The following is a 26,404-nucleotide window of genomic DNA, read 5'->3' on the forward strand; positions in this document are numbered from 1 at the left end:
CCACATCCTCTCCCACTTCGGGGATAAAAGCAAGCCTACGCCCCCAAATAAACGCTTTGTATGTTCGAGCTGGCTGTGCCTCGTAACTGCTCCGGCCTGCGTGCCGTGGCTATGCTACAGTGGCGACGAGGATGGGATACCACCCACTCGGTGAAAGGAGACCCGGATTCTACAGCCGCGAAGGCAGCCTCGCCGATTACAAGCATGGCTCACCAGATGCTCCCTGCATTCAACGAAGACACAGATAAGTGGAAGCCGTATCTCATTAAGGCAGATGCCTACTTTGAAGCTAATGAGATCACCGATTCGGCCAGAAAGAGAGCACTGCTCGTGGCAGCATTGAGCACGCAAACCGTGCAAGTACTAGCCGGGAAATTCGCACCGCGAGCTCCAAACGCTTTGAGCTTCGAGCAAGTTGTCGAGGTCCTAAATGAGTACTATGATCCGAAGCGACATGAAATAACGGAGAGCTTCAAGTTTTTTAACCGCTGCCAGATGGAAGGGGAACCTGTCACGAAGTTTCTGGTGGAAATACGTCGCATAGCCGATAACTGTAATTTTGGCAACGCCCTGGATCGGATGCTCAGGGATCGTATTGTGTGCGGTGTTCGGTAAACGGCTCTGCAGAAGAAACTACTAGCAAAGGCCGACCTAACGCTAGCTGAGGCCGAAGCGCTGGTAATTTCAGCTGAAGCTGCCGAGAATGACGCTATGAAAATGTCGTCCGAGCCAAAAGCTCTATTGAAATTGCAGGCGGCTCAAATAACACCGTCAAGAGGAAACAGAAATGCCGAAGAGAATCTGGAATGCGGAAGGTGTGGCAGCTCAAAACACGATGATGTCGGTTGCGGATCGGCAAATGCGCGTTGCTATCGTTGTGGCCGGCGGGGACACATTGCTAAGAAATGTCAAAGCCGCTCTAACCGGGGGAAGTTACCTGCCAGAGCAAAGTACGCTAATACATTGGCTATAACGGAAAACACCCCAAGGGACGATAGCAGTGACGAAGTCAACCTTTGGAATTTGGTGTCGGAGCGAAAAAATTTTCTCGAGCCACCAATCCGCCGCTCATTTATATGGGGCGGGGTGTAAGTCGCCATGGAAGTCGACACCGGGTCGCCAGTGTGTGTCATTTCTCGGGAGCTGTACATGAGGCATCGGAACCATTGGCCTACCCTAAAGCCGTCACGCGTCAAGTTGTCTTGCTACGCAGGGCCGTTACCGGTGTTGGGCGACCTGACACTACGTGTGGGCTTCAAAGACGTGCTCGTGGACTGTTCCCTCACAGTGCTCGACTGCGAAGGCCCAAGCTTATGCGGAAGGGACCTGCTGACACTACTAGACAAAGCTGGCGCTCCGGTGCTACATGTGACTCCGGTCTGCGGAGCCACAAAGACAAGCGAAATGGACCCTTGCAAGGTTAAGGCCATTTTCACGGACTACCAAGACATTTTCACTACAGAGCTCGGCCTAATGAAGGGTCCTCCCGCAAGCCTGCACCTCAAAGATGGAGCAATACCGAAGTTTTGTAAGGCGAGATCCCTTCCTTATGCTCTACGCGATAAGGTATCTTTAGAGCTGGACCGACTTGTTTCCCTAGGTGTTTTATCGCCAGTCAGTCACTCGGATTGGTCAACGCCCATAGTGCCGGTGCTAAAGAAAGATGGCTCTGTACGCATTTGTGGCGATTTTAAAGTTACATTGAACCCTGCATGCGCAGTCGAACAGTATCCAATTCCCGTAATCGAGGATATGTTCGCAGCTTTAAGCGGCGGTGTATGCTTCAGTACCCTTGACTTGCGAGACGCTTATAGCCAGGTGCCTCTAGATGAAGCCGCTCGCAAACTTTGCGTAATCAATATGCATAAAGGGTTATTTTGCTATAATCGTCTTCCATTCGGAATATCGTCGGCACCGTCGATTTTCCAGAGAAAAAATCGACGCGATTATCAGTGATTTACCCGGTGTTCAAGCCTACCTTGATGACGTAATCGTGTCGGAGAAGGAGTGCGATAACGGAGAGCGATTGAAAACTGTCTTAGAGCGTTTTCGAGAGCATGGCGTTAAGTTACGATATGACAAATGCAAATTTAGGCAATCGGCAGTCATGTATCTCGGACATCGCATTGACAGCGAGGGCCTCCATCCAATAGAAAAGAACGTGGAAGCTATCATGCGCACACCTTATCCGCGGAATGTGACAGAACTGCGGTAATTTATCGGAATGTTGACGTTCTATGCAAAAATTTTGCCAAACATGTCAACGCACCTAGCACCACTGTATCAGCTATTGGAAAAGAACGCGTGGTGGCAATGGAAAGCACCGCAAGAGGCTGCTTTCGACGAAGCAAAAGAACGTATGAAAAATGCCCAAATTCTTGTGCATTTTGACCCCACAAAGGAACTCAAACTAGAGTGCGATGCATCATCGCTCGGGGTCGGGGCAGTTCTGTTTCACTGTATCAACAACGTAGACAGACCTATCGATTTTCGCTCAAGGACACTGACCCAAGCAGAGCGGAACTACTCCCAGTTAGAACGTGAAGCGTTGGCACTGATCTTCGGTGTAACAAAATTTTGGGACTATCTTCTAGGTCGTGAATTTACGTTGGTCACGGATCATCAACCACTCGTGGGCCTGCTGAGACCTGACCGCCAGACACCGACCATGGTGGCTGCGCGAATTCAACGCTGGGCGCTGTACCTCGGAGGCTACAAATACAAACTTCAGTACGTTCCCGGGAAACAACTGCTCAACTCGGATGCTCTCAGCAGACTACCACAGCAGGCGACCGGAGATGGAGGGGAAGGTGAGCCCCCGGAATATGTCCTCGCACTAGAAAGCCTAGATGAAGGTGTGGTCTCAACGCGTGAACTAAAGGACTTAACAGCCGTAGACTCGACATTGCGTAAGGTGCAACATTACGTGTTGCGTGGTTGGCCACCAAGCAAGACAAACGTACAGCCAGATTTGGCACCTTATTATGAACGTAGGCTAGAATTGTCCTTGGCCCACGACCTCGTATACTGGGATAATCGCGTCGTCATACCAAGTGATGCCCGAGAGCGTTTCCTGCAACTGCTTCACGAAACCCACCAAGGATCATCAGCTATGAAAGCTGTGGCACGCTCACTATTTTGGTGGCCAGGGCTTGACCGCGACATAGAGCAGCGTGCGGCTAATTGTGAAATTTGCATAGCAAGTTTGCCTATGCCACCGGCTGCACCTCCCGTAAACTGGCCGAAGACGCAAGAAAACTGATCGCGGATACATATTGATTTCGCAGGACCGGTAGCCGGGAAGATGGTGCTAGTGGTAGTGGACGCGCACTCCAAATGGATCGAAGCGTTTCCTATGAAGCATGCAAATGTGGAAAGTACAATAAGGACTCTGAGGAGTCTATTTGCCCGCTTTGGTGTGCCACGTACAATTGTCTAAGACAATGGCACACAGTTCACGAGTAAGGAATTTGCCACATTTGCAGCCAAAAACAACATTACGCATCTGTGCACGGCACCCTTTCATCCACAGTCAAACGGAGCTGCTGAAAGAGGGGTGCGAACGATAAAGGAGGGCATTCGGAAAATAACGGGAGGCGATCTTGACGGAAATTGGTACGGCTACTGTTCAACTATAGAAGAACGCCTCTTAAGACTGGTAAATCGCCTTCAGAAATGCTCCTCGGGTATCAAATAAGATCGCGTCTAGACACCTGCTTCCCTGTGAATATTACAGGTCCAAATGATGAGAGCGACGACTGCACACTGCCGCCAGACAGCATTGTGTACGTCCGCAATTACGGACAGGGGGAGAAGTGGATCCCTGGTCGGGTCAAATCGGCGACAGGAGCACGGATGGTAACCGTAGAGACTCCCAATGCCATCGTCAAACGGCACGTCGACCAAGTACGCCGCCGCTCGGATTCATCACCAAGGTATCCAGTCAACGATACGGCCGCTGGTGGTCCAGGTACCAAACAGACGCCAGGTCCAAGCGCGGCCGCCAATGGAACCACTCCCTTGGAAGCGGCCGCCCCGGATAGTACTTAAGCTACTGCACAAACTCCGGAAAGCAACACTGAACCTCGCAACCCTCCTCTCCTAACTACCGCAGGTCCGGCCGAAGATTCGCAGCAAGTCCTGCGTGGGTCAACAAGGCAGCGCACGCCAGTGCAGCGGTTCCATTTTTGAGGAGAGGGCAGTGTTGTGTCTGCGTCATACCGAGTTCTGCGCATGCGCAGTACGTGTCATTTTCTTCTCCTCGCTTCCACATCCTCTCCCAATTCGGGGACAAAAGCAAGCCTACGCCCCCAAATAAACGCTTTGTATGTTCGAGCTGGCTGTGCCTCGTAACTGCTCCGGCCTGCGTGCCGTGGCTATGCTACAATTATTAAAAAGTCAGTGTCAGAAATTGTGGAGGCAGAAAGGGGCATTGCAGCAGTAATCACTAGGAACAGTATCACCAGCAATTCAATTGCGTTAAGAATGGGCCAGCATAGTTAGATCAACATGTGCACTTTCAACCAAGGTACAATTCACTTGTTCTTAGTTCTTTTTTTTTTTGCAGACTCCGCAAGGATGGTCAAACGCCGGAAGCACATTCTGGATAAAGCTGGCGATGGTGAGGATTGTGAGCCTGTCGCAGTCGTGTCAGCACCAAAAGTAAGAAGCTAATGTGATTTCTCAGGGCAGATTGTCTTGTGGGGATAACTGACCCGTGGAAATTAAGATTGCATTGTTTTATTTTATGGAGAACTCTTTTCATTTGTTAGAAGACACTACACAAAACCTTGCTTTTCATTTATTAGAAAAGCCTGCTGCATGGAGCAGCTACTACATCTTTTATTTCACCTTTTTTGCTAAAGCTTTGACTGTTCTAGCGTTGCGACTACATTGAGCACTAGGAAATAACAAATATGTATATATATATATATATATATATATATATACATTCTAGGCTGCTTGATATAACAATCAATCAATTTTATTTACCGGAAACAAAAGGAACTGGAGGGACACCTGGGCAAAACGCTGTCGCAGCAGCTTTTACGGAGGCCCAGGGTCCCTTACATGGCAGTAGCACTCACAGAAAGAAAATGCTTTCCACTTGCCAGAATGCCTGGTTGTGGCGACTGCTTTCTTAGAAGAGGCAAAATGCCGAAACTCCCATTTGCCTATATTGTGTACATTAAATGTGCCTATATTGCGTACGTCAACTAGGTGGTCAATATTAACAGTGATGTGATTGCTGCTCCAAAATGCGAATCCTGCTAAAGTTTCGATAATGTGCTCCAAAGCTGCTCCAAAAGGTGTTTTCTGCTACTTTAAAAAACAGACTCATCTATAACAAGCCACATCATTTATCACATGCACTCATCATATGTGCACATGGAGGAAGTAAAACATGGGTACAAGAGTCTGGCTACTACGTGCCTAGAATGTGCTGTCTCCGGCCATTGCTGAACTTGCGCTTAGGAGGTGATAGCACACAACTTTCTTAATAACGCTTTATGGAAAAGCGTTCTGCTGATACAGCAAAGCCTTTTTGCGATGCGACTTTCCTGTGGTGTCGTCAAGTGGGTACATGACAGCTGAAAATTTTGCTAAACGGAGACAACTCGTCACACATGCTACTGAGCTTGTTTCTATTCCTTGCACTGCTGCCATTTTGCTGTTTTTTGCTGGGGTAGCTTAGCAAGCGAGCATTGCACACTCCTAAAGCTCTTCTGTAGTCGAGTTCCCAAAATTCCCATCTCCATGTGCACTTCTATAGTACCCGTCATTTTATCACTGGAAAGCTAAAGCAGAGATTAGAGTTGTTTGTGGTCATACTATCATCGTGATGCTGTAGTGGTTGTATTATCGTCATCCCAGCTTCATCTAATTTTCGTCACACCACCGTCTTAATACAGTTGTCATTCCATTGCCATGATGCCATTGACATCACACTGCCGTCGTCATTACTTCGTCATCATGCATGGGATTCCTATGTCTTAGCACCACAACTTTATGTTGAGCTAAATGATTCTTGGTGAAATTTTGCTTGTTTCCCGTTAAATTGGGCTTCCTCCTACTGTAAGCTCACTTGCTTCTCTCAAAGGCAATTTTTCCACTTGGAATAAGCATTGAGATTCTCCAAGAAGCTGCTCCAAAATCTCCTCGGCCAATCACATCACTATATTAATCAAGAGCCCTCCGCTACGGCATGCTTGATAGTAGCAGCTTAATTTGTAACATTGGTTTACGCATTGGTCCTGTAACTAAGAGTTTATTGGTTTGGAGGAGTTGCCATTTGCTTCAAGCAAGGTGATTTTTAGTTGCCTGCGTGCCATAGTTAAAACTGAGTAAAATACAAACTCTTCCACATTGTACAAGTTTAGTTCCTGTAAAACTACACGTAGCGTTTGCTTGCAAGACTGTAACCCTTCTGTAGTGATCAACAGCTAAGTGCATGTGGCTAACAGAAATTAAAGTTGGTGGCATCGCCACACACTTTGCGTTCCCTATGGTTTCACAATCGCATGGTACAGATGGCTTATTTTATATACGCAGAGATAAAGATGATGTTCCGTCTTGTTTCAATGTTTCTCCTTATTATTGAACTGCCTATGCCAAAAGCCATTGTGTCCGAAGCACTTGTGAAATTGGGCTTCAACAACCCAACTCACAGGCTTGTTTTGTACGTACGCATTCTCGTATAAAAATGGCATGTGCTCAATGACATGCCAATCGGTAACTTTTAAGGCTAATCCGCCCGTAGAAGTACTGTGCATACACACATACTGCAGGCATGGCTATTGCTAACCACCTGAGTGTGCCATGTGAACAAGCTAGTCTGCGCGAGCCTAGAACATTTGTGATGTCATGATTGTAAGTAGATGCTGCACATGAAAGTGCACAGGTATGTGGATGAAATGCAGTTGGCACTTACCAGTGCAGTGCAATGTGCTGTTGCAGAGAACTTGTATAGGCCTGAATGATCGCCTAGCCAAGTTCAACACCATTATTTTGAAGGCTGTAAGATACTTTCAGCCTGACACTCTATCTGGCATACACCTACGACCTCATGCTCATCCAAGCCACTAGCATGGTGAAATGCCCCTGATGTTGTTACTATAATGAGCAAGGCGAGATCTGCTGCAGAAGTGCATGGTTGGGCAAACAGAAGACGTATGAGCAAACGGGCTGAAGCGAGGAGCAGGAGTTCTGATTTTAACGAATGTGTGGATCTAAGAGTGGGAGTGCCTCAAATGAAAAATGACTAATTATGACGAAAGATGAGTTGGTCGCAAAGCTTAGATAATGCCTGAATTTCGCTGCTGAGGTGAGATAAATTAGTCAAAATCTGCAACACTGCTCACTTCTAAAGAGTGAAATGGAGCAGCAATTGTTGCAAGTTGTGCGCGAAGTAGATAGGCTAGATGCAGCATTGCTGAATGAAGCCGTCAAATTTCTATTGCATACTGACTCACTCGAAGAACCTTATGAAGGTATTTGGGCAATTTATGAAGTGGAGAGCAAGTAAAGTCAACAATTGGTCGCATCGGGACGTTAGGTTTATGTATTTCTGGCAAACCGTAGAGCGCCGGCGCCGAACCGTTAGTGCACAGAAGACAGAAGTACAAACCTTTGTGCCTTTGGTCTACAAAACGAAACACATCCGTAAGAAGCTTCTGGAGCTCCCTCTGTACCTTGAGCATAGGATCCTTCTTCTGACGACTGTACGTCGCCTCGTCCGCAAGCAGTGACATCTTGTCACGGTAGTCAGTCCTGTTGAGTAGCACCGTGGCGTTGCCCTTGTCAGCTAGGACGATGACGAGGTTTTGGTTTTAGCTAAGGTCTTTGATAGCCTTCTTTTCTTCCGTTGAAATCGGGGAGGCGGAAGGGTGTGCGCGAAGCCGCGAGACAATGCCTATAGTGCGGGTTCGTGCCTCCTCCCACTTTGAAGGTTCTATTTGGCTGACAGCATTTTCTACAGCAAAGACCAACCTTTTTGCATCCTTCTGCGGTCCGAGGTTGAAGTTCACGCCCAGGCTCCGGACAGCGAGTTCTGCCAAGTTATGCTTGTGCGACGAGAGGTTGTGCACGGTGGACGCGACAAGGTTTCTGTGCTGTGGGGATGCGCGATTCTCACGCGTCCCATGATGTTGTTTTCCCCGCATGTCTCCTGTAGTCCGGCTTCTCTGCGTGGCTAAGCCCGGCGGTGGTTGCGGCGCGTTGCGAGAGATGGCGCTAGTGTCGCGATGCTGCGTAGTGTCGCGATGCTGGCGCCACCGAACGGCGGGGTCACTTGCGGGAAAAAGGTCGGAGGCGCTCTGTCTTTGGCTGGGGATCGGCGACCAACACGCACGGACGCTTCGCGCGTGCGCCGGCCCGCTTCGCGCGACCGTCGCGCGAGGCTTAGAGCGGGACACCGGTATGGACGAACACGGATCGTTCGAGCGCGCCACCGTTCGCGTGACTGTACACGTGAACGACTAGGCGATGGTGTCATAGCATGGGGCGAACGTATTCGCTCGCTATCGGGTCGCGGTGATTCGGACTTCCTTGATTTGTCGCGCGCCCGTGTGAATGTTCAATTGGTTGTAATTCGGCTAGTGTGCATTAGTGTATGAAAGGTGCAATAAATGCCCTTTTCATTGTTTGCACTACTATGTGTCGTTCCTTTGTCCCAAGAGCACATGTGAGACCCCACATCTGGCTGCCCAACGTGGACCTCTTGGGGCATCGGACGATAATTTTAACAGCTTTGCTCGGTTCGAGATGTTTCAACCGAAGCGTAGTCCTAGCGTGGATTTTGATCGCTAGTGTCGGCGGTGTGCTTTCTTGAGCGAGGCGACGGTTGCTGCAGCGTGTTTGAACTTTTCAACATGCTAAGCCTTTTCGCGAGTGTTTTGAAGTACACTCGTCGGTACGAGAGCCACGTGGTCTGCATCCTGGGAGAGCGAGGCCTAGCGCCCGCGGAGAATTGGCAAGCCTGAAGCGAGTGAGTACGGAAGCCTCGTGGGTGGTCCGAATTTCTTATGTAAATAGCTTCTTCTATATCTTTGACTTCGGAAGTCGAGGCTCAGGGAGCCGGGTGGCCGCGGGCCACGGGTGCCGCTACGGGCTGACTGGTATTGCGGCCTGGCACCGGGCGCTCCGACACCGTCTGGGACGGTGGGAGCCGTCAACTCGGATGCTGTGTGCACCGAGCGGGGTAGGACCACCTCACAGAGCTAACGTCTCCTCGCGGCTGCCTGTTCTTGTGCCCATTTTGTGTGTTTTTTTTTTTTTTGGATGCCGGTTGTTGTCAAAAGTAGCGACGCATTAGGCCTAAGGCTTAACAAAGCCGCCTGTCGCACGTTGAGGGACACGACCTGGGGGACCGTGGTGTTGAGATGTCGCACCTTTCTTCCCTCATTAGTTCGCCTCGCACGAATTGAAATTACTCGTTCGACTCAAAAAAAACAAGCTTTGTTCACGTGAACTTGGCATCTGAAATGCCACCCGAAATTTTTGCTAGCCGAATTGAACATCGTACCACGTGGGCGATGCGTATGCCGAATTCCTCTCCCTTGCACTACTTTAGTGTTTGTCGAGTGCGTTGAGTGTACGCAGCGTGAGCGGAGTCACCCCTGGTTTGCTGTCACCTGCACATCTTCAGCGCTGCTGCCCCGGACTACAATCGAGCTACCCCAGGCTTTGGAGATGCCTGTGGTCAATTCGGCGCAGCGACTTCGGCGGCCGCCAATGTCCGGCTCGCAACCCTCGGCGGCTGGGAAAAGAGCCGGCAGTCACCAACGGCTACTGCGGCTCTCGTCAGCAGGGAGCGAGCGACGCTTGCTCGTGCCGACTTCTGCGTCGCCGTTTCTGGAGTCCTGGGCTGGAGTCGTGCCATCGAATCTGCAGACGTGGTGCTGTGACCAACGGACGCCAGCGGTGAACCCCAGAGTCAATATCGGCTCGCACGTTGCGGATAACGCGTGGACATTTACTCGGCGGCGCCACTGTCGCATGTACTAACTTTTGTTCGCGACGCGCGCGTTGATAGGCCTTGTGACATGTTTCGCCGGCGTATGTGTAGTGATTTAAGGTTGGGGGGATGTGGGGATGCGCGATTCTCACGCGTCCCATGATGTTGTTTTCCCCGCATGTCTCCTGTAGTCCGGCTTCTCTGCGTGGCTAAGCCCGGCGGTGGTTGCGGCGTGTTGCGAGAGATGGCGCTAGTGTCGCGATGCTGCGTAGTGTCGCGATGCTGGCGCCACCGAACGGCGGGGTCACTTGCGGGAAAAAGGTCGGAGGCGCTCTCTCTTTGGCTGGGGATCGGCGACCAACACGCACGGACGCTTCGCGCGTGCGCCGGCCCGCTTCGCGCGACCGTCGCGCGAGGCTTAGAGCGGGACACCGGTATGGACGAACACGGATCGTTCGAGCGCGCCACCGTTCGCGTGACTGTACACGTGAATGACTAGGCGATGGTGTCATAGCATGGGGCGAACGTATTCGCTCGCTATCGGGTCGCGGTGAGTCGGACTTCCTTGATTTGTCGCGCGCCCGTGTGAATGTTCAATTGGTTGTAATTCGGCTAGTGTGCATTAGTGTATGAAAGGTGCAATAAATGCCCTTTTGATTGTTTGCACTACAATGTGTCGTTCCTTTGTCCCAAGAGAACATGTGAGACCCCACAGTGCAAGGCATCAACGGGTGGCGACAGTCTAGCAAGTTTTCTTTCTCGAGTCTCGTGCGTACGAAGGGATTGTAGCCTGGCCTTGAAATTAGCGTGTATTGAATGCTTGCGAACTCGTCTGGGACCCGATGTTCAAGGTGACTGCGCGAAGAGAAAGCTTCATTGTTTAGGTTCCTCATGGACTGTCTGCAGTCTAAGATCCTGGCTTCTAAAAGAAGTTTTTCCGCCTTGGCAACCACACTGAAACCAAAACTTGAGCACACAGGCCCGTTGAGATGTAGCGAGTGTGGAATAAGTCCTCGGGACTTGCAGGTCAGGTTGAAGTTAAGATGATTTTTGAATGCAGAAGCTGTGCTTGTCACTGAAACGTACTGACAAATCTCGGTGATGACTGGTTGGCCGTACTCCCGGCGAAGGTTAGGTTAAGGCTCCCGTCAGGGGAGCCGAAACGTCTTTTCTTGGTATTCTTTCAGTGGTCGGTGTCCTTCTTTTTTACTCTTCTTTATAGCAGAGAAAAAACTAATGTTTTAGTTAGGAAGCATAAAAATCAGAACTAATGTTTGCTTTCTGTTTGCAGGTGGACCTTGGTGAAGGTGTTCTCCTCGATGATGGTACGCTGACACGACTGCGACGGGATGCAAAGAATTCAGGATCCAGTTTAGCCCGGGGACCGCTTAAGCTGTTGCTCACAGCAGAAGAGCTGGAAAATAAGTCTCTTTTTGGGTGGCGTTCCAATGCTCACAAGGACGCCGCCCAAAAAGAGGCTTTAGATCCAAGGCGTGTCAACACTAATCTAAGTAAGTTTGACAACACAGGCAACTGAAATGTTTACTTTCGTTGGTCATTTGAAGTTAAAATCTTGTGAGTGACTCCTGTGTGTTGTCTCGTCCAGATACACTGACAAATACATGAGGCTAAACTATTTTTGAATTTTCTCTTCCCTTAGGCTACAGGGCAAGACACTGTGATCCAATGACCGGTGAAATAAAAACACGCTGTCCTCTTTGCTCGCTCGCGGGTTTTAATGTATCGGAAGGTCAAAAATAAATGTCAGTTTCTTTTTGAAGATTGGTGTGTTTTGTCCAAGGTTACATCAGAACAGCACCAAAATATTTCGAAAATATGCCGGAAAATTTTGGTTAAATGTCGCAAGCATGTTTGAAACACAAAATAGTTGCTAGAATGTTTCTAGGGTGGGCAACAGAAAGTTGGGATACAGTTGCTAAGTCGAGGAACAGAAAGTTGGTAGAATGTTTCAAGGTCAAGGAACAGAAAGTTCGTAGGATGTTTCTAGGTCAAGGGACAGAAAGTTGGTAGGCTGTTTCTAGGTCAAGGAACAGAAAGTTGGTAGGATGTTTCTAGGTTATGGAACAAAGTTGGTAGGATGTTCCTAGGTTATGGAACAAAGTTGGTAGGATGTTCCTAGGCTACGGAACAGAAAGTTGGTAGGATGTTTCTAGGTTAAGGAGCAGGAAGTTGGTAGGATGTTTCTAGGTTAAGGAACAGAAAGTTGGTGGGATGTTTCTAGGTTAAGGAACAGAAAGTTGGAAGAATGTTTCTAAAATGTATGCAAGTGGTCAGTAAATTCTGCTTTAAAGTCGAAAGCAAGTTCATTTATTGTTTAAAAAAAGTTTGTAAAAAAGGTTTCAAATGAATATCGGTGGCCAATAGTCGATAGAATGTTGGTATGAAGTATCTATGAAGTTTAAAAACGCCATCAAAAATTTGATAGACCGTTGGCAGGTTCTAGTAACATTTGTCTAAAAAGTTTATTAGAAGTTACTAGAAATTTTTGCATGGGAGATTTGAAACTCACGTGGGCAACATCGACATCTGCATTAAAAAAAGCTCTTTTTTATTAGACGCCGACTCTGCTCAACGCCACCTAAAACGATACTGCATGCCTATACTACGCTGGTTCAGCCAATTCTGGAATATGCCACAATTGCTTGGTTTCCTCACAATAAGAAACTTTTATCACAACTAGAAGCTGTTCAACGTAAGGCCAATCAGGTTTGTATTCAACAAATACACACGAACTGATTCGCCAACATAAATGATAAATAAAGCCGGTGTACTAAGTATTAAAAACAGAGTGCTACTAGCAACTAGTTTTTGTTCGAATGTCTGAATGGCAACATTAAAATTGATATATATAAGTTCATTTCTTTACCCACCACCAGACCAACCCGACATAAGCACTCCCGAACGCTGGACGAAATCTCAGCCAACTCAAACTGTTTTATATATTCATATTTTCCACTTGTAATTAGGAAATGGAATAAATTAGACAAAGAAATTACTAACCCTGAGTCATTAGACAGTTTTGTATTCCTATTAGAAAAGGCACTGTTAGCATCTCAGTCACATTAACTACTGTTACTTTTTTCCCCCTAAGAAATAATCTCTTAGCATGTTATCTGTGTTACCGGGCCAGTATTACTAATGCCTACGCGGAGTACTTGTTTTATGTATGGCGATTTTATTTATTCTGATCCTGTGCCCCGCCTGGTATGATCTCGCAAGAGACTGGTAGTATTGTAAATAAATATAATAAATAAATAAATATTACGCCTGCACATTACCTCTATCTGCTTTCAAGGAACCAATGTGGGCTAGTTGGTTACGAGTATTATGTATCTCGCTGGTAAATTAGCTTATGGGGGTTTACGTGCCAAAACCACGATTTGATTATGAGGCACACCGTGGTGGGAGACTGCGTAACAATTTTGACTACCTGGGGTTCTTAAACGTGCACCTAAATCTAAGTACATGGGTGTTTTCGCATTTCTCTCCCATCGAAATGCGGCCGCAATCGCCGGGATTCGATCCCGCGATGGCGGCCGACACCATAGCCCGACACCATAGAGCCCGACACCATAGCCATTAAGCAACCACGGCGGTTTATCTCGCTGTTTCCCGTTTAAATTTGCGCCTTAAAACAATGTTTCATAATACCACTATATGTGCATGCGAGTACTGAAATAGTTGTGGTTGTTTGAGTCAACGTTAGAGAAAGAAATATCTTGAGGAATCATTCTGTGTCGGCCATTACACAGCTCATCGCCGCCTGATAAGTGGCACTGTATACGTTCATTTTCATTTTGATCACTGATGATATCTGCCTTGTTGTGCTCAGCTGACTCAGCAAGGGATGCTGCAAGGCAGTAGTTACATGCGTTTACCTTTAACGCTTGCATTTGAGCAGCCAACGGCTGAACAGCCGACGATGGTATTGCTAGGCGCCGGCAACCGGCTAATCCAAGGTAAATGCGCCTGGTAGCGAAGCTTCCATAGAAGCCCATACGTTCAAAATATGGCGGCTTATCGGCGGTTATGGGGCTTAGCACCATCTGTGTCAGGAGGGAACACTTCCGGCGGAACGAAAAAATAATTGGACGTCATATCTGTTAAAAACAGAAGTGACGTCATTTTCTTCTCATAGCGCGAAACTTGTTTTCGGAGGCCTGCCATAAGAGCTGTATATTCAAATGCCCCGCCATTCGACCTGATGGGCGTTCCGAGCTTTCAGCGCGGAAAGCGGTGCAGGGAAAGGTCAGCCGTACACGTGTCGAAATCGCATCACTGCACAGAACATACTTTCTTTGGAGGCCGACGAACGCTTCGGGCGTAGATTGCGTAGAGTGCTCCTCCTTTCGTCAGACACCAAGCCCGTCGGCCAGCGCTGTCGCACGAAAACAACTAAAGTAAACAAGTATCTGACGGTCGCAACTCACTACTTTTGACTGCACCGGGGAAGAAGCAATAAAACTACCCGTGTCGCATAATTCAGACAAACGTCCACATGCATAACAACACAATATGTGAGGGACCGTATTGTAACAGGTGAACTTTACGAGCGCACCTTTCAACGCACTCGACCCGCCGTGGTTGCTCAGTGGCTATGGTGTTGGACTGCTGAGCACGAGGTCGTGGGATCGAATCCTGGCCACGTACGGCGGCCGCACTTCGATGGGGGCGAAATGCGAAAACACGCGTGTACTTCGATTTAGGTGCACGTTAAAGAACCCCAGGTGGTCCAAGTTTCCGGAGTCCCCCACTACGGCGTGCCTCATAGTTTTGGCACGTAAAACCCCATAATTTAATTTTTTTTCACGCACTCCAAGAGCTGCATTGCATTGCAAGTGATAGCGTCGTCAACGCCCGCCGCTATCGATTGGCGCTCTCACGGTGGGTGCTGAAAAAAAAGGTATTTATTGATAATGATCAAGTAAAATAGACTTTTATCTTCTTTTCTTGCCATGCGTATATAAATTAATTAGGAATTTTATTTTCGTTGAATGAATCTAACAGCGTCTCGCTTAGTTAAAAAACGCTTTTTTTCTTTCCCAGTGTTTATTCCCTCCAAACATAGTCGCGCTTCAATCGCTGCTCCCATAATCACCCTTGCTGTTGTCGGTGACAATTGGTTCTGAACCTATTTTCGCCCGAAGCTTCGCGACCCTATGTGGATCGACCTTGGGTAATCTTTGTGTGTGACAAAGCCGGACTGCAAGCGCATCAATAGGCTTCAACGGTGAAGCGGTGGCGGTGGCTGCCCCGACTCGAACCGGAAACAGCTAGGAGACGGCGCATCCCAGAATCCCTCGCTCTTTTACGGGTAACCTATTGGTACGGTGGCTAGAAGGGGGAGGTGGGAGCAACGCAGCCGTCGGAGAGCGCGGCGCGTGTTGCAGTGATTCATGATGCCGAGTGGTGGCGCGCGCGTCGACACTAAGATGCCTCCGCTGTAGTTTGACTGCTGCCGGAGCTAGCGAGTGCGCTCGGTTTGCATGGTTCTGTTCGGTTCTTTTAGCTCCACGGCTCATTTCTGTTTGTATTCACGCTGTGCAGTTGTACCTCCTTGTAGTGACAATAGTTGTACACGTTGCCATGTCGTAAGAAGCCATGGCAAGTCGCATGAAACGACAGACGGACTCTTTTGCGCCGGGCTGCACAACAGGCTATATTTCTGCTAGAAAAGCAGAAAAAAAACATCCCTTTTCTCGGTGCCTGATGACGATGAGGCACTTAAAACGTGGAAGCGGCCCGGGCTCCGTGCATATAAGGCCTTAAACAGGACTTGGAAGATCTGCGAGCGGCATTTCGAACCCCAGTTGAATCATCTACAGGGTGTCCCAACTATCATGCAACAAGATTTAAAAATAACATAATGCCCCGTAGCTGGACAGAACCAAGGCAATGTTGTTTGCCGTCGCTTGTAGATACTCCGATTATTTTTTTGCATTCCGCTTAATTACATAATTAGTCTTAATTTATCAACTTTCCAATATTACAATTAGATGAAAAGTGTCAATGTGAAAATTGTAGAACAACTTAATAAACTACCGATACAACTTTCTTTTGCTCAATACGTGCTACATAAGTGTTTTTCCGAGCGTGAAAGAAGCCAGCGAATACACGCAAAGTGCCTCGAGCGGCCAGTCGCGCGGCAATTTTGCGTGTATTCGCGGGCTTCTTTCACGCTTGGAAAAACACTTTTATGTAGCACGTATTGAGCTTCAGAAAGCTGTATCTGTAGTTTTTCAAGTTGATCTACCATTTTCACATTGACACATTTCATCTAATTATATTATTTCAGAAGTTGATTAATTAATGAAGACTAATTATGTAATTAGGCGGTATGCAAAGATAATCTGAGTATCTACAAGGGACGGCAAACAACATTGACTTGGTTCTGTACAGCTACGGGGCATTTGCATATTTTTAAATCTTGTTGCATCATAGTTGGGACACCCTGTATAATGGATCATATAATCAAGTGCCGTATGTCGTCCTTTTGAGTATTCTTCATGTCCCCGCCGTTCTAGTTCATCAGCGACTAAAATAAGTTTGTTTACTTAACTCGTATGTGGAATGATTTCTAAAGCATCATATATTGGTATTAACCAATTTGACGAGCAGGATGCAGTGCGTCGCAGTAATATGACCTAAGCAGCTCTTCACTGCGAGCCTCGAAATCGGTGCAGCTTTTTTTACCCACACCACTAGCATAATCTTCGCATTAGCTGAAATCATTCTTTTTTTCACTCCCGACAAGTCGGGAAAGCACTTAGAACGCGTGCGACTGAGACGAGCGAAACATATTTGTGCCGGCCGTGACGTGCCCGATGCTAATGCATTTTAACACTTAACCGCTCATCTGCTATTCATTTATTGTCTCCTCTACTAACAAGGCACGATATGCATTAGCTTAAACGCTAGTTATGTCAAATATGCGACCGCTAATTGCGAACAGAAACGCCCGCTTCGAAACCCGCGGCACCAACCGCCGTGCTTCCGCGCCCGGGGAGTGATCTTGCTGTCGACTGCAGCGCCGCCGCTGCTGTCATGATTGCTTGCAACACTCCGCCGCCGCCGTTGCTCTCACCTCCCCCTTCTGGCCACCGTACTATTGGCCTAGTGTACTAGAATACTTGAGTAGTGGAAAGAGTGGCAGGCTACGTGTGAAGCACTTGATGTTAACGCTACCAGGTGGCGCCAGCGGCTCCTAACCGAGCACCGGAAAGCGCTCGAAAGCGGTCAGGCAGCCGCAAGCACGGAAGTTTTCTTTTATTGTTACTGCAGTTATGCTTAGTACTCGGGCTGCAAATGCCATTGCTAGCTTATGAGCGAATTAATCAAGGTAATATGACTTCAGCAGGGCTAAGCTTTCGTCAGATTACCTCCGCTGAGAAGACGGCGCCGAGACACGAAGTGCGTGAAGCTTCGCGCTTACTTGATTGTTTTATTTGCTTCGTCACAGTACAGTGTAACAGGAGGCGGAGGGAAAAGCCGTTCAAATGACGGCTTGAGGGATCCTCCGCCCCCTTTGTGAAACAATGGCAGCAGCTGAAGGACATCACAATATACACTTTTTTTTAAACTGTCACATTGTTTTACGTAAAGATCATGTCATAAAGGAAAACTGAAAACGTGGTTAATACATAGCTTATACCACAAAGAAACCTGCTGCAGTCTTCTGCACTTAAATAAATTGCTACATAGTTTATACAACAAAAAGAGCCGCTAATTCTGCGACACTTAAATGAGACACATCTATGCCTTTGATAATGTAATCATTTAGAATTCGCGGAAGAGTACATCGAAGCATCTGAAAACCATAATTAGCACGAAATTTAGGAACGTTCCACATTTCTGTATTTCTTGTTTCATAAGCCTTTTCCTTTAAGCAAAGATTCGCCATCTCCATAAACAAAAAGCTTGAGCGTTTGCAGCTAAGACAGTACTCTCGTAATAGTATGTATTGATATAGGTCACTCGCTTTGATTATCTTATATTTTTTAAATAGTGGGTCCCTAGGTGCTAGAACTTTAGCGTTGTCTATCAGCCTCAGTATTTTCTTCTGTATTCTGAGTAATGTTGTTAAGTTTGTTTCTGTAGTTGTTCCCCAAACCAAATAGCAATAGTTAAGATAAGAACTAAACAGCGATTTGTATATCAATAACTTCACCGAGTTGGGGATGAGGTAGCGGATACGGCTTAATATTCCAGTTATACGGCTTAATTTTATTTGAATATTATTGACGTGGTCATCCCCTTGCAAAGAACTGGAGAAATGTACCCCAAGTACTATCACTGACTTCACTATTTCTATATCTGAGCCTCTAAATACAATGTTTTTCTCCAAAGTCACCTGTTTACCTTTCGAATGAAAAACTACGGCTTTTGTTTTAGTTGCATTTAATTTTAACTTATTGTTACTTGTCCAGTTGTCTAACTTCTGCAAGACGTCATTATCTTTATTAGAAAGAATAACATCTGATGCTGAGGTGACAAATATACTCGTGTCATCTGCATAGATAACAAACTTAACTTCTTGGGAGATATGGACTATGTCATAAATATATAAAGTGAACAATAAAGGGCCAAGAATGCTCCCTTGTGGCACCCCTGAAATTATATTTTTCTTATCTGATACTAAATCATTTATAGAAACAAATTGACATCTACGCGCCAGATAGCTTTTAAGTAACATGAGTGGGAGCCCGCGAATGCCATAATGGTTTAATTTTTCAAATAAAATACCGTGGTGAATGTAGTCAAATGCTTGTGTGAAATCCACAAAAATGCCGACCACTTTATTTTTTTTTCAAACTGTTGTAGAATATATTCTTTTTCATCCAGTAGGGCGAGTTCTGTAGACTTATGTTTTTGGAAGCCATACTGCGATTTTGTCAGGACATATTTGGTGCAAAAACAGGATAAGCGACTAAAAATATTTTTTCGAAACCTTTAGAAAATACTGGGAGAATAGATATCGGTCGATAATTTGCAACGTTATGCTTGTTCCCCTTTTAACACGAAAGTGTTTTATGCCGGGGTCCACCAAGACTTCACTGACGTATTTCCGTCACGGAAATACGTCATACGGAAATACGGAATGACGTTCTTACAATGTACACGAACATAATACAAAGAAAGAAACCAGAAGAAAAAGTTCCACAAACATGCAAAATTTGGAAATCGAACCCACGACCTCTCGGTCCGCGACGATAGATCGCCGAGCGTTTAACCCATTGCGCCACAAACGCATTTGCAGAGAGCCACACAGACGCGCCTTATATATCTAACACTCCTCCGTGTACCCGCGCTCTTGCTCGGGGCGGTGCCGCCGCCTACGAGCAGAAAAGAGAAGTACTGCATTACGACACTAACGCGCACCGACAGTGAACGCTTCGGTGGTCTCAGCACTACGACGCCTCGATGCCAGCATTCGAAGGGACGCTGGCATCAAGAAGCACTACCAACGCCACCTAGGTGGCGTTCACCGTACTCAGCACAGCGGAGCGTGGCCTCCGCAATTAGCTCTGAAAATGTTTCTGAAGTTGATCGCGGAGGCTGCAATTACGACGCGCTGTACGTGCTGATTTGACTCGGTGACGATTCAGTTACGTGCTTTGTCTTGCGCGTTGTATTAGTGTGTCAGTTATGTGCTTCGTCTTTCGCGTTGTGCTAGCGTGTGCAGCGTAGTGCAGCTTCCATATGCACGACGGTTGCTCATGGTCATCGACGTTGGTAGTCGTGATGGAGGAGACGTGCCACCAGGCGTCAGCGTGGGTGCATCAACGCCTAAGGGCGCTTTAGCCACAAAACACCAATAGACATTATATATCAATGTGCAATAAACATTACACTACTTCTGTGAAGACACGTTTCACTTTCGTGTTCTATACCGATTCCTATATAAGAGGGATCAACCAAATTTTTTGTAGAGAGCTATTACGCGTGCCGTTTGCAATTTCGAAGGAAAAACCCCTGTCGAAATACAGAGATTGAATATTGTGTTAGTGCTGGACTGATCAGATCGATAACATATTTCACTGGTTTTATTTGCATGCCATCGGCGTCGCAGCTGCGACTGTTCTTTAAGCCGAGGAATACTGTGCGGACTTCTGGTTCACTGAACCAGGAATCTGGGACATCGTCGAACAGCGCCTCTAGCGGCCGCCTCTGAAAACATGCGCATTTTCTATGGGAGAGCGTCGTTTTTCCCAAATAACTAATCATAGAAGCCATCTTTCAAAACATTACCGTGGAAATAGGCTCCAGAAGCTTAGCCCGTCATCTCATGCAAGCGGTACCATTACTTACGACAGAAAACCCGTTCCAAATTGCGGGCGAAGTTCGAAGTATGGGAGTCTATGGAAATGGCCAAATTTTGGAGGCTTTTTTGGCCAGTAAAAAGCAATTTGCAATGCGCCTATTGCATCAATCGACGTATTACCGGGGATTTATCAACTTCAATGACTCTGCTTTCAGCTAGTTGCAGCAGCAGCTCTTGAAATGGCAAAAAAGTCGTTTCAAAATCGCATTTTTCATAACAAGGTCGCAGAATTTATTGTGGTACGTATATAAACCTAGTTTTTGCCTCCGGCAGCACGTCGAACCGATAGCCGAGCGTTCTGCGTGACCACAGATTAGGATCACTGATACCACAATTGTGAGTTCGCATGTTCGAAGCCAGTGGCACCGCTATTTTTTTATCCCTTTGTGGCTGCTTACTTTGGCGGTTTCCCGCCAGATGGCATATTCCCAAGTGCAGGTCATTTAGTTACGGTTCTTGTTTCGTTTCTTTCTACTGTACCAACGTCTTCCTAAAAAAATTGCTGGCTGCTTTCGTGAACATGCGAACGTGCTTCCAAACTTCTTTTGCACATTAGGTGTAATGTATTTGAGCCAATAAACCCAGGTTACGTGTTTTGAAAGTTAATTTCTTTCTTAAGGCAAACATTTATGAAGACATTACTAAGAAATATTTTTGGCGTCTTCAGTTATGTTATGGAAGAGGCGTGTTTGTGCGATTATTTTGCAGCTTGAAACGTACCACACAAAAAAAAATTGTGTCCAGTGTGCGCAATTAAAAGACACAGAAGTACAAAACTTGGCTGCAGCCCCAGACGTAGTATTCTTACAAAGGAATACAGAAGCTATTTGACTGAGTATATTCGCATTATATCAAAGCAGAATTTTTCCGTACCGGATCTTCGGTGCAAATGAAGGCTGTCCGAATTATTTCACAAGCTTTTTTGCTTAGTACAAACCGATACCTCGAAACATGAACATTCTATCCTCAATATGCAGCGCACGTGTCTTATCATTTGAGCCATTCCCTTATACCTTCACGAAATTCCAGAAATACTAAAGGTCTTCATATCCTTTTACCACAACGTGCGCTGAGGAGTATTGGAAATTATGCGAAAAGACACCGGGACGTGCTAATGTAGTTTGTCGTGTAAAAATAGAGGACGATTTCAATCACAGACCATGCCCTTTTTGAGTTATGCCCACAAAGTGTTGCAAGAAGACATTGTTTTCGGCTAGAATCACCAAAGTTGCTACGGCATTAAGCTGTTCTGTTCTTAACTAACTCTACTGCTGAATCAGATCGCAGCACCATGATATAATTACTGGTACAATTCTTCGGTAATTCTGTAAGAATATTCTCCTACCCTAAATTTAACGTGTTTGAACAATTGAAGAAACATGAGAAAGGACCGTGAGGGTTTGCAGAAATGTTCCCCAATTAGAATCGTTTATGGCCCATATCGGTACGGTGGTATTGTCATGATCACGCCAGCGTCCACTGACAACCATTTATCACTTTACTGCCTGTAAATAAAATACAAACGTGTCGTTCCTTGTGCGTGAGTAGCACAATTGCAGCTGATCCTTTCATATGGGCCCACTAAGCCACACCTTCCCTTTTCTGCCATGGTGCCACAAGAGATGTCAATTTCACCCTTGAATTTCTCCCTTTCAGTTTCCTAAAAAGTATAGGGACGTACACAAGACGAACATTCGAAGTTTTGAAGTAGTCCTGAGATTTTAGTAAAATTTCATAGGCAATGTTATTATCCTTTATTTTTTTACATATTTATTACACCTGATTGGTGATAATAATGACGTACTACATAATAGTTCAGTTCTTCTACGTAATAAGTCATGTCTGAGATGGCTGTCGTGAAAATTAACCAGGTGTAAGCACTGCATGACGTTGGCTGGAAGGCCATTCATTAAAAAAATTGTGTGCAGAATAAAGAAAATGCAGGTGTTCAATCGCACAGTCGCCGCCAAAGGTTTACGCGGCCGAGGTTCTGCGCAAAAGTTCATTTTCAACGCTGCTACGCCCGCAGCCAGTAAAAAAATGCAAAACTTTTGTTTTGTTTACTCTAGACCAGTATACGCTCTAAATCCGAATACTACGATGCGTGACTAAGGCGTAGAAATATAAATATTTTTTCGCCTTCTCGGGTACGAAAACTTTTGACGCTGACTATACGTTCTGAAGGCAAGGTTGCTTTTTAGCTTATTCGTGATGACAAGCGCGAACTCTTGATGATTGAATAATGGAGCGTAGAATTGTATAACTTGTGCAAGCTCAGGCTACTTCACGACGCAAACATAGCGATGAGGAGACGTCGAGACTTGCCTCACCGCCGCCTCACGGGCGTGCTGTGCCGCCCAGGGCGGAGCTCCGCAGAGCCTCACGCAACCTCGACGAGAGGGTCGTGGTGTGAATGTGAGTGTACTGTGCTGGGCACTCCCACAGCATATGCGGAAGCGTAGCCGGGTGAGTGCCACAGCACCGGCAGTTTGGGGTACTGTAAACTTCAGGGAATATAAGGTGGAGGCGGGCGAAGAGTACGTATTTGTTAGTAGCAGACGCAGGGTGGTAGCCTGCGCCCAACTGAATTTGGGGTGAGGTGGGGGGAAAGATCGGCACAGCATGCGTTTTGTTTATTAACACTGATGATGAATGAATAGTCAAAGTAAATGAATGTTACTGTGCGATTCTGGAAAGACTCGAGTGTAACGCATACGTTCTATATCACAGCAGGTTCCATACTAATTCTATACTACGCATACCTATTCGAATTTTGGCTTGTCTTAAGCCTACCAAGTTTCATGTAATCAAAATAGGTAGGCGATTGCTTCTTGGGATGAAGCCGAGGCCATGGTAGATGTGATTAGTAATGCGGTATGTGTGAGTAGGCTGACTGGGATTATTACATGAAGTGCGCCTGCAATGTACCTACGTAAGGTCACGGTGGAAATTACAGAGCCCTTTATTGTATATATATTGAAGTCATCGGAGAGTGTCTTTGCTAAAAAGTAATAAGTTTAATAATATCAGGACTGATTAGCCTTCTGTTAAAATGTTAGGAAAAATACCATGTACGAAGTTCTATTGTGATTTAAATTGCAACGTTATCAGCGCTTCCGAAAGAAAGTGACTGTACAAGTCCATCTTTCTCGGGCGTTCATGTCACCTAGGTACCACCGCCTGACACATGACCTTTCTATTTTAAAATCTTCCCCGATGACGTAAGTTACGTTGCGGCAAAAAATAAATACCCTTTCTAAAGAATGAACCATAACAGCTTCCCGACAAAGCGCAGTACGTTGGCGTAAGTCGTCATTTGTGATAACGATAAGAGCGACAGCCCGTTGTTAAAAATGACTTGTCACTCCTCGGTTTTTCTTTTTTGCTCAAGGGAGCAACTAACCCGTAGAAGGGTAATCCCTCCCTTCGCATGATGCTTGCGACCTTTCTGGTTCCGGACAAGCGCGTTGTTTGTGTATATTTCAGGTGCGCTTGGCATCGAAAGGCTTAAAGCTTTAAACAGCGAAAGGCTGTCACAGTCACTTCGGTAGCTATACGGAAATCGCGGACAATCAGTCCACTTTCAGCAAACGCGCTCTCAAACAAGACATAATTGTGAGAAAGGGGCTCCTATATTACCCATAGCGAGAAATGTATCCAGAAATTACACCTCATTATCCCGATGTGTTTATGAGCCGCACTGTGCGGCCTGTATTCCGTATTATGACAAAAAATATAGTTTGTGCAGTGTCAGTGTAGCCTAAACATAAAACAGGAAATTGAAGTCATCACATCAACTATCATATTGCCGCAAGTCTGCTCCTAAACATGTCTTCTACGATGGTAGCCAGCAAGCCACTGTGTCAAAAGAGCGTCTGCTACCTCTCGCGCGCCTGCTTGGTTTCGTGGGGTGGCGCAATGTGTGCCGCTCGTGCACGCGCACGAGACAGGGGCTCGGACCATCACTGGAAGAGAAAGAAGTGCGTTCGGCGCAGAGACGCTCGTGTGGAACGTTCTTTGAAACTCTTCGTGTACATAGTTGCAGGGCACAGGTTCGCCCTTAATAAACCAGTTTTTATATTTTACTCCTCGAAATACCGTTACATTCTGGTGGAGGTGCTGGGTATGTTTGGAAGTCCCCTGGGTGCCAGAGACCGGAGCCCCGATCCTCAGCGATTGGAATCTGGAGAGGTGACTCCAGTGCACCAGCGCGCCAGCCGCCGACTTCGGGGAGACCCGCCTGAATTCGGACCGCTTCCCACTGCTACGGCCACACGGACGATGTCTTCCACTGACGCCACGACGATGACTAGCCAGGCGACATCACCCGAGGTCGTCGTGTACCCGCCGCGCATGCCCGAGATGTTCCACGGCGACCCGTACGAAGACGTCGAGGATTGGTTGGAGCACTTCGAGAGGGTCGCAGATGTCAACGGCTGGAACCCGGCACTGGAAACGTCGCCACGTGTACTTCGCGTTGGGGGATTCAGCAAAGACATGGTACGAGAATCACGAAGCGGTGTTAACGTCGTGGGAAGAGTTTCGGCGACATCTGCTTGCTGCGTTTGCATGCGCCGATCGCCGAGAGAAGGCTGAGAATGCTCTGCAAGCCAGGAACCAGCGCACCAACGAGAGTGTCGGCATGTACATCGAGGACATGTCTCGTCTGTTCAAACGTGCCGATGCAAACATGTCCGAGGAGAAGAAAGTGCGCCATCTTATGCGTGGCGTGAAGGAGGAGCTATTTGCCGGGTTGGTTCGCTACCCGCCACGTACTGTTGCGGAGTTTCGCACCGAGGTGAGGACGATAGAGAAGGCCCTGCAGCAGCGCGCCCTCCACTACAACCGTGATGTCAGCAGCGCCCCTGTGGACGTTCTTTCGGCAGGCATGGGCAATAACACCGAAGCGTTGAGAGAGCTGGTGCGAACTAACGTTAAAGAAGAGCTTCGGAAGCTGCAGCAACCGCAAGTCGCGTCGACTGTTTCTTTGCTGGCCGCCGTCATTCGGGATGAAGTTAGGCATGCCATGTTAGAACCGCAACCGGAGGTGCAGCCTGTTTCACTCGGGCAACCACTGCAGGAACGCCGCGTACCAACATACGCTTACGCTGTGCGTCAGCCTGCCGTGCAGACTGCATCATTCGCAGCCCTCAGTGCACGCCCACCGGCTCCCCGCAGTGCATCTTTCCAGGGAGAAAGATCCACGAGTACAGACCACGGAAAAGCTACGTGTGGCGTACACCCGACAGGACGCCGCTCTGCTTCCATTGCGGAGAGGCCGGACACATGTACAGATGGTGCCCATATCGGCGAGTCGGCCTTCGTGGATTCGCTGTCAATGCACCTTGCCCCCGCAATGGGGAAAGACCCATCGATATTGAAGATTACTTGTCGCGAAGTCAACTTGCAGCTGCTCGTTACCAACACCAGTCACGGTCACCAGCGCCCGCCCGCTACCGATCACCAAGCCCACGACCCTTTTCAAGTTCCCCAAGGCGTCGTTCAGAAAACCCGCGCCCGGAAAACTAAAGCCAGCGACCTGGGGAGGCAAGGCCGCTGACGTTCGACAAAGCGAAGATCCTCCGTCAATGTTGCAGTGCAGTAGCGACAAGCAGAAAGCGACGACTACGATAAGTACGCAGAAAATTTCTTCAGACTTACTTATTGCCGTGGATGGACATGAATCGAATGCTTTAGTAGACACGGGTGCTGATTATTCAGTCGTAAGCTATTCACTTGCAAAACAGCTAAAGAAAGTTTTGACGCCGTGGAACGGACCGCACGTACGTACAGCTGGGGGTCACCTCATTAATCCTTTAGGAATATGCACTGCAAGAGTTCTGATCCGAGGTGTAACTTACGTTACCGAATTCGTAGTACTTCCGGACTGTTCGAGAGACGTTATACTCGGTATGGATTTTCTGCACGCAAACGGTGCTATAATTGACCTGCAGAATTCTAGCGTTTCCTTCTCTACGAAGCTGGCCATTGACATGGAGGAGCCTAAGGAACCGGACTACACTGCCTTGCGAGTTCTTGACGCAGACGTAACTGTGCCACCACGAAGCAGTGTACTGGTTCGCGTCAGAAATCAAGCATACTGTTGA

The 26,404-nt window shown here is 47.3% G+C and overlaps 1 protein-coding gene across 1 annotated transcript; it reads left to right on the top strand.

Moving 5' to 3' along the window:
- Nucleotides 1-989: 989 nt before the first annotated feature.
- On the top strand, nucleotides 990-26,404 carry LOC125947782 (uncharacterized). Its single transcript, XM_049673064.1, has 6 exons — nucleotides 990-1,528; nucleotides 2,595-3,173; nucleotides 3,737-3,935; nucleotides 11,247-11,280; nucleotides 24,414-24,797; nucleotides 26,252-26,404. Exons 1-6 carry the CDS (start codon nucleotides 1,099-1,101, stop codon nucleotides 26,402-26,404), a joined length of 1,779 nt encoding a protein of 592 aa, XP_049529021.1. The 5' UTR covers nucleotides 990-1,098.

This window comes from Dermacentor silvarum, chromosome 8 (genome assembly GCF_013339745.2).
Source record: "Dermacentor silvarum isolate Dsil-2018 chromosome 8, BIME_Dsil_1.4, whole genome shotgun sequence".
Classification (NCBI taxonomy): domain Eukaryota; kingdom Metazoa; phylum Arthropoda; class Arachnida; order Ixodida; family Ixodidae; genus Dermacentor; species Dermacentor silvarum.

What these genes read in the sequence shown, in the direction of transcription:
- LOC125947782 (XM_049673064.1), top strand. Translation starts at nt 1,099, where the DNA reads ATGGAAGTCGACACCGGGTCGCCAGTGTGTGTCATTTCTCGGGAGCTG. An exon ending in CGCTCGGATTCATCACCAAG is followed by an intron (nt 3,936 to 11,246) that starts GTATCCAGTCAA and finishes TTCTGTTTGCAG; the next exon opens with GTGGACCTTGGTGAAGGTGT. An exon ending in GGGGATTCAGCAAAGACATG is followed by an intron (nt 24,798 to 26,251) that starts GTACGAGAATCA and finishes ATTGACCTGCAG; the next exon opens with AATTCTAGCGTTTCCTTCTC.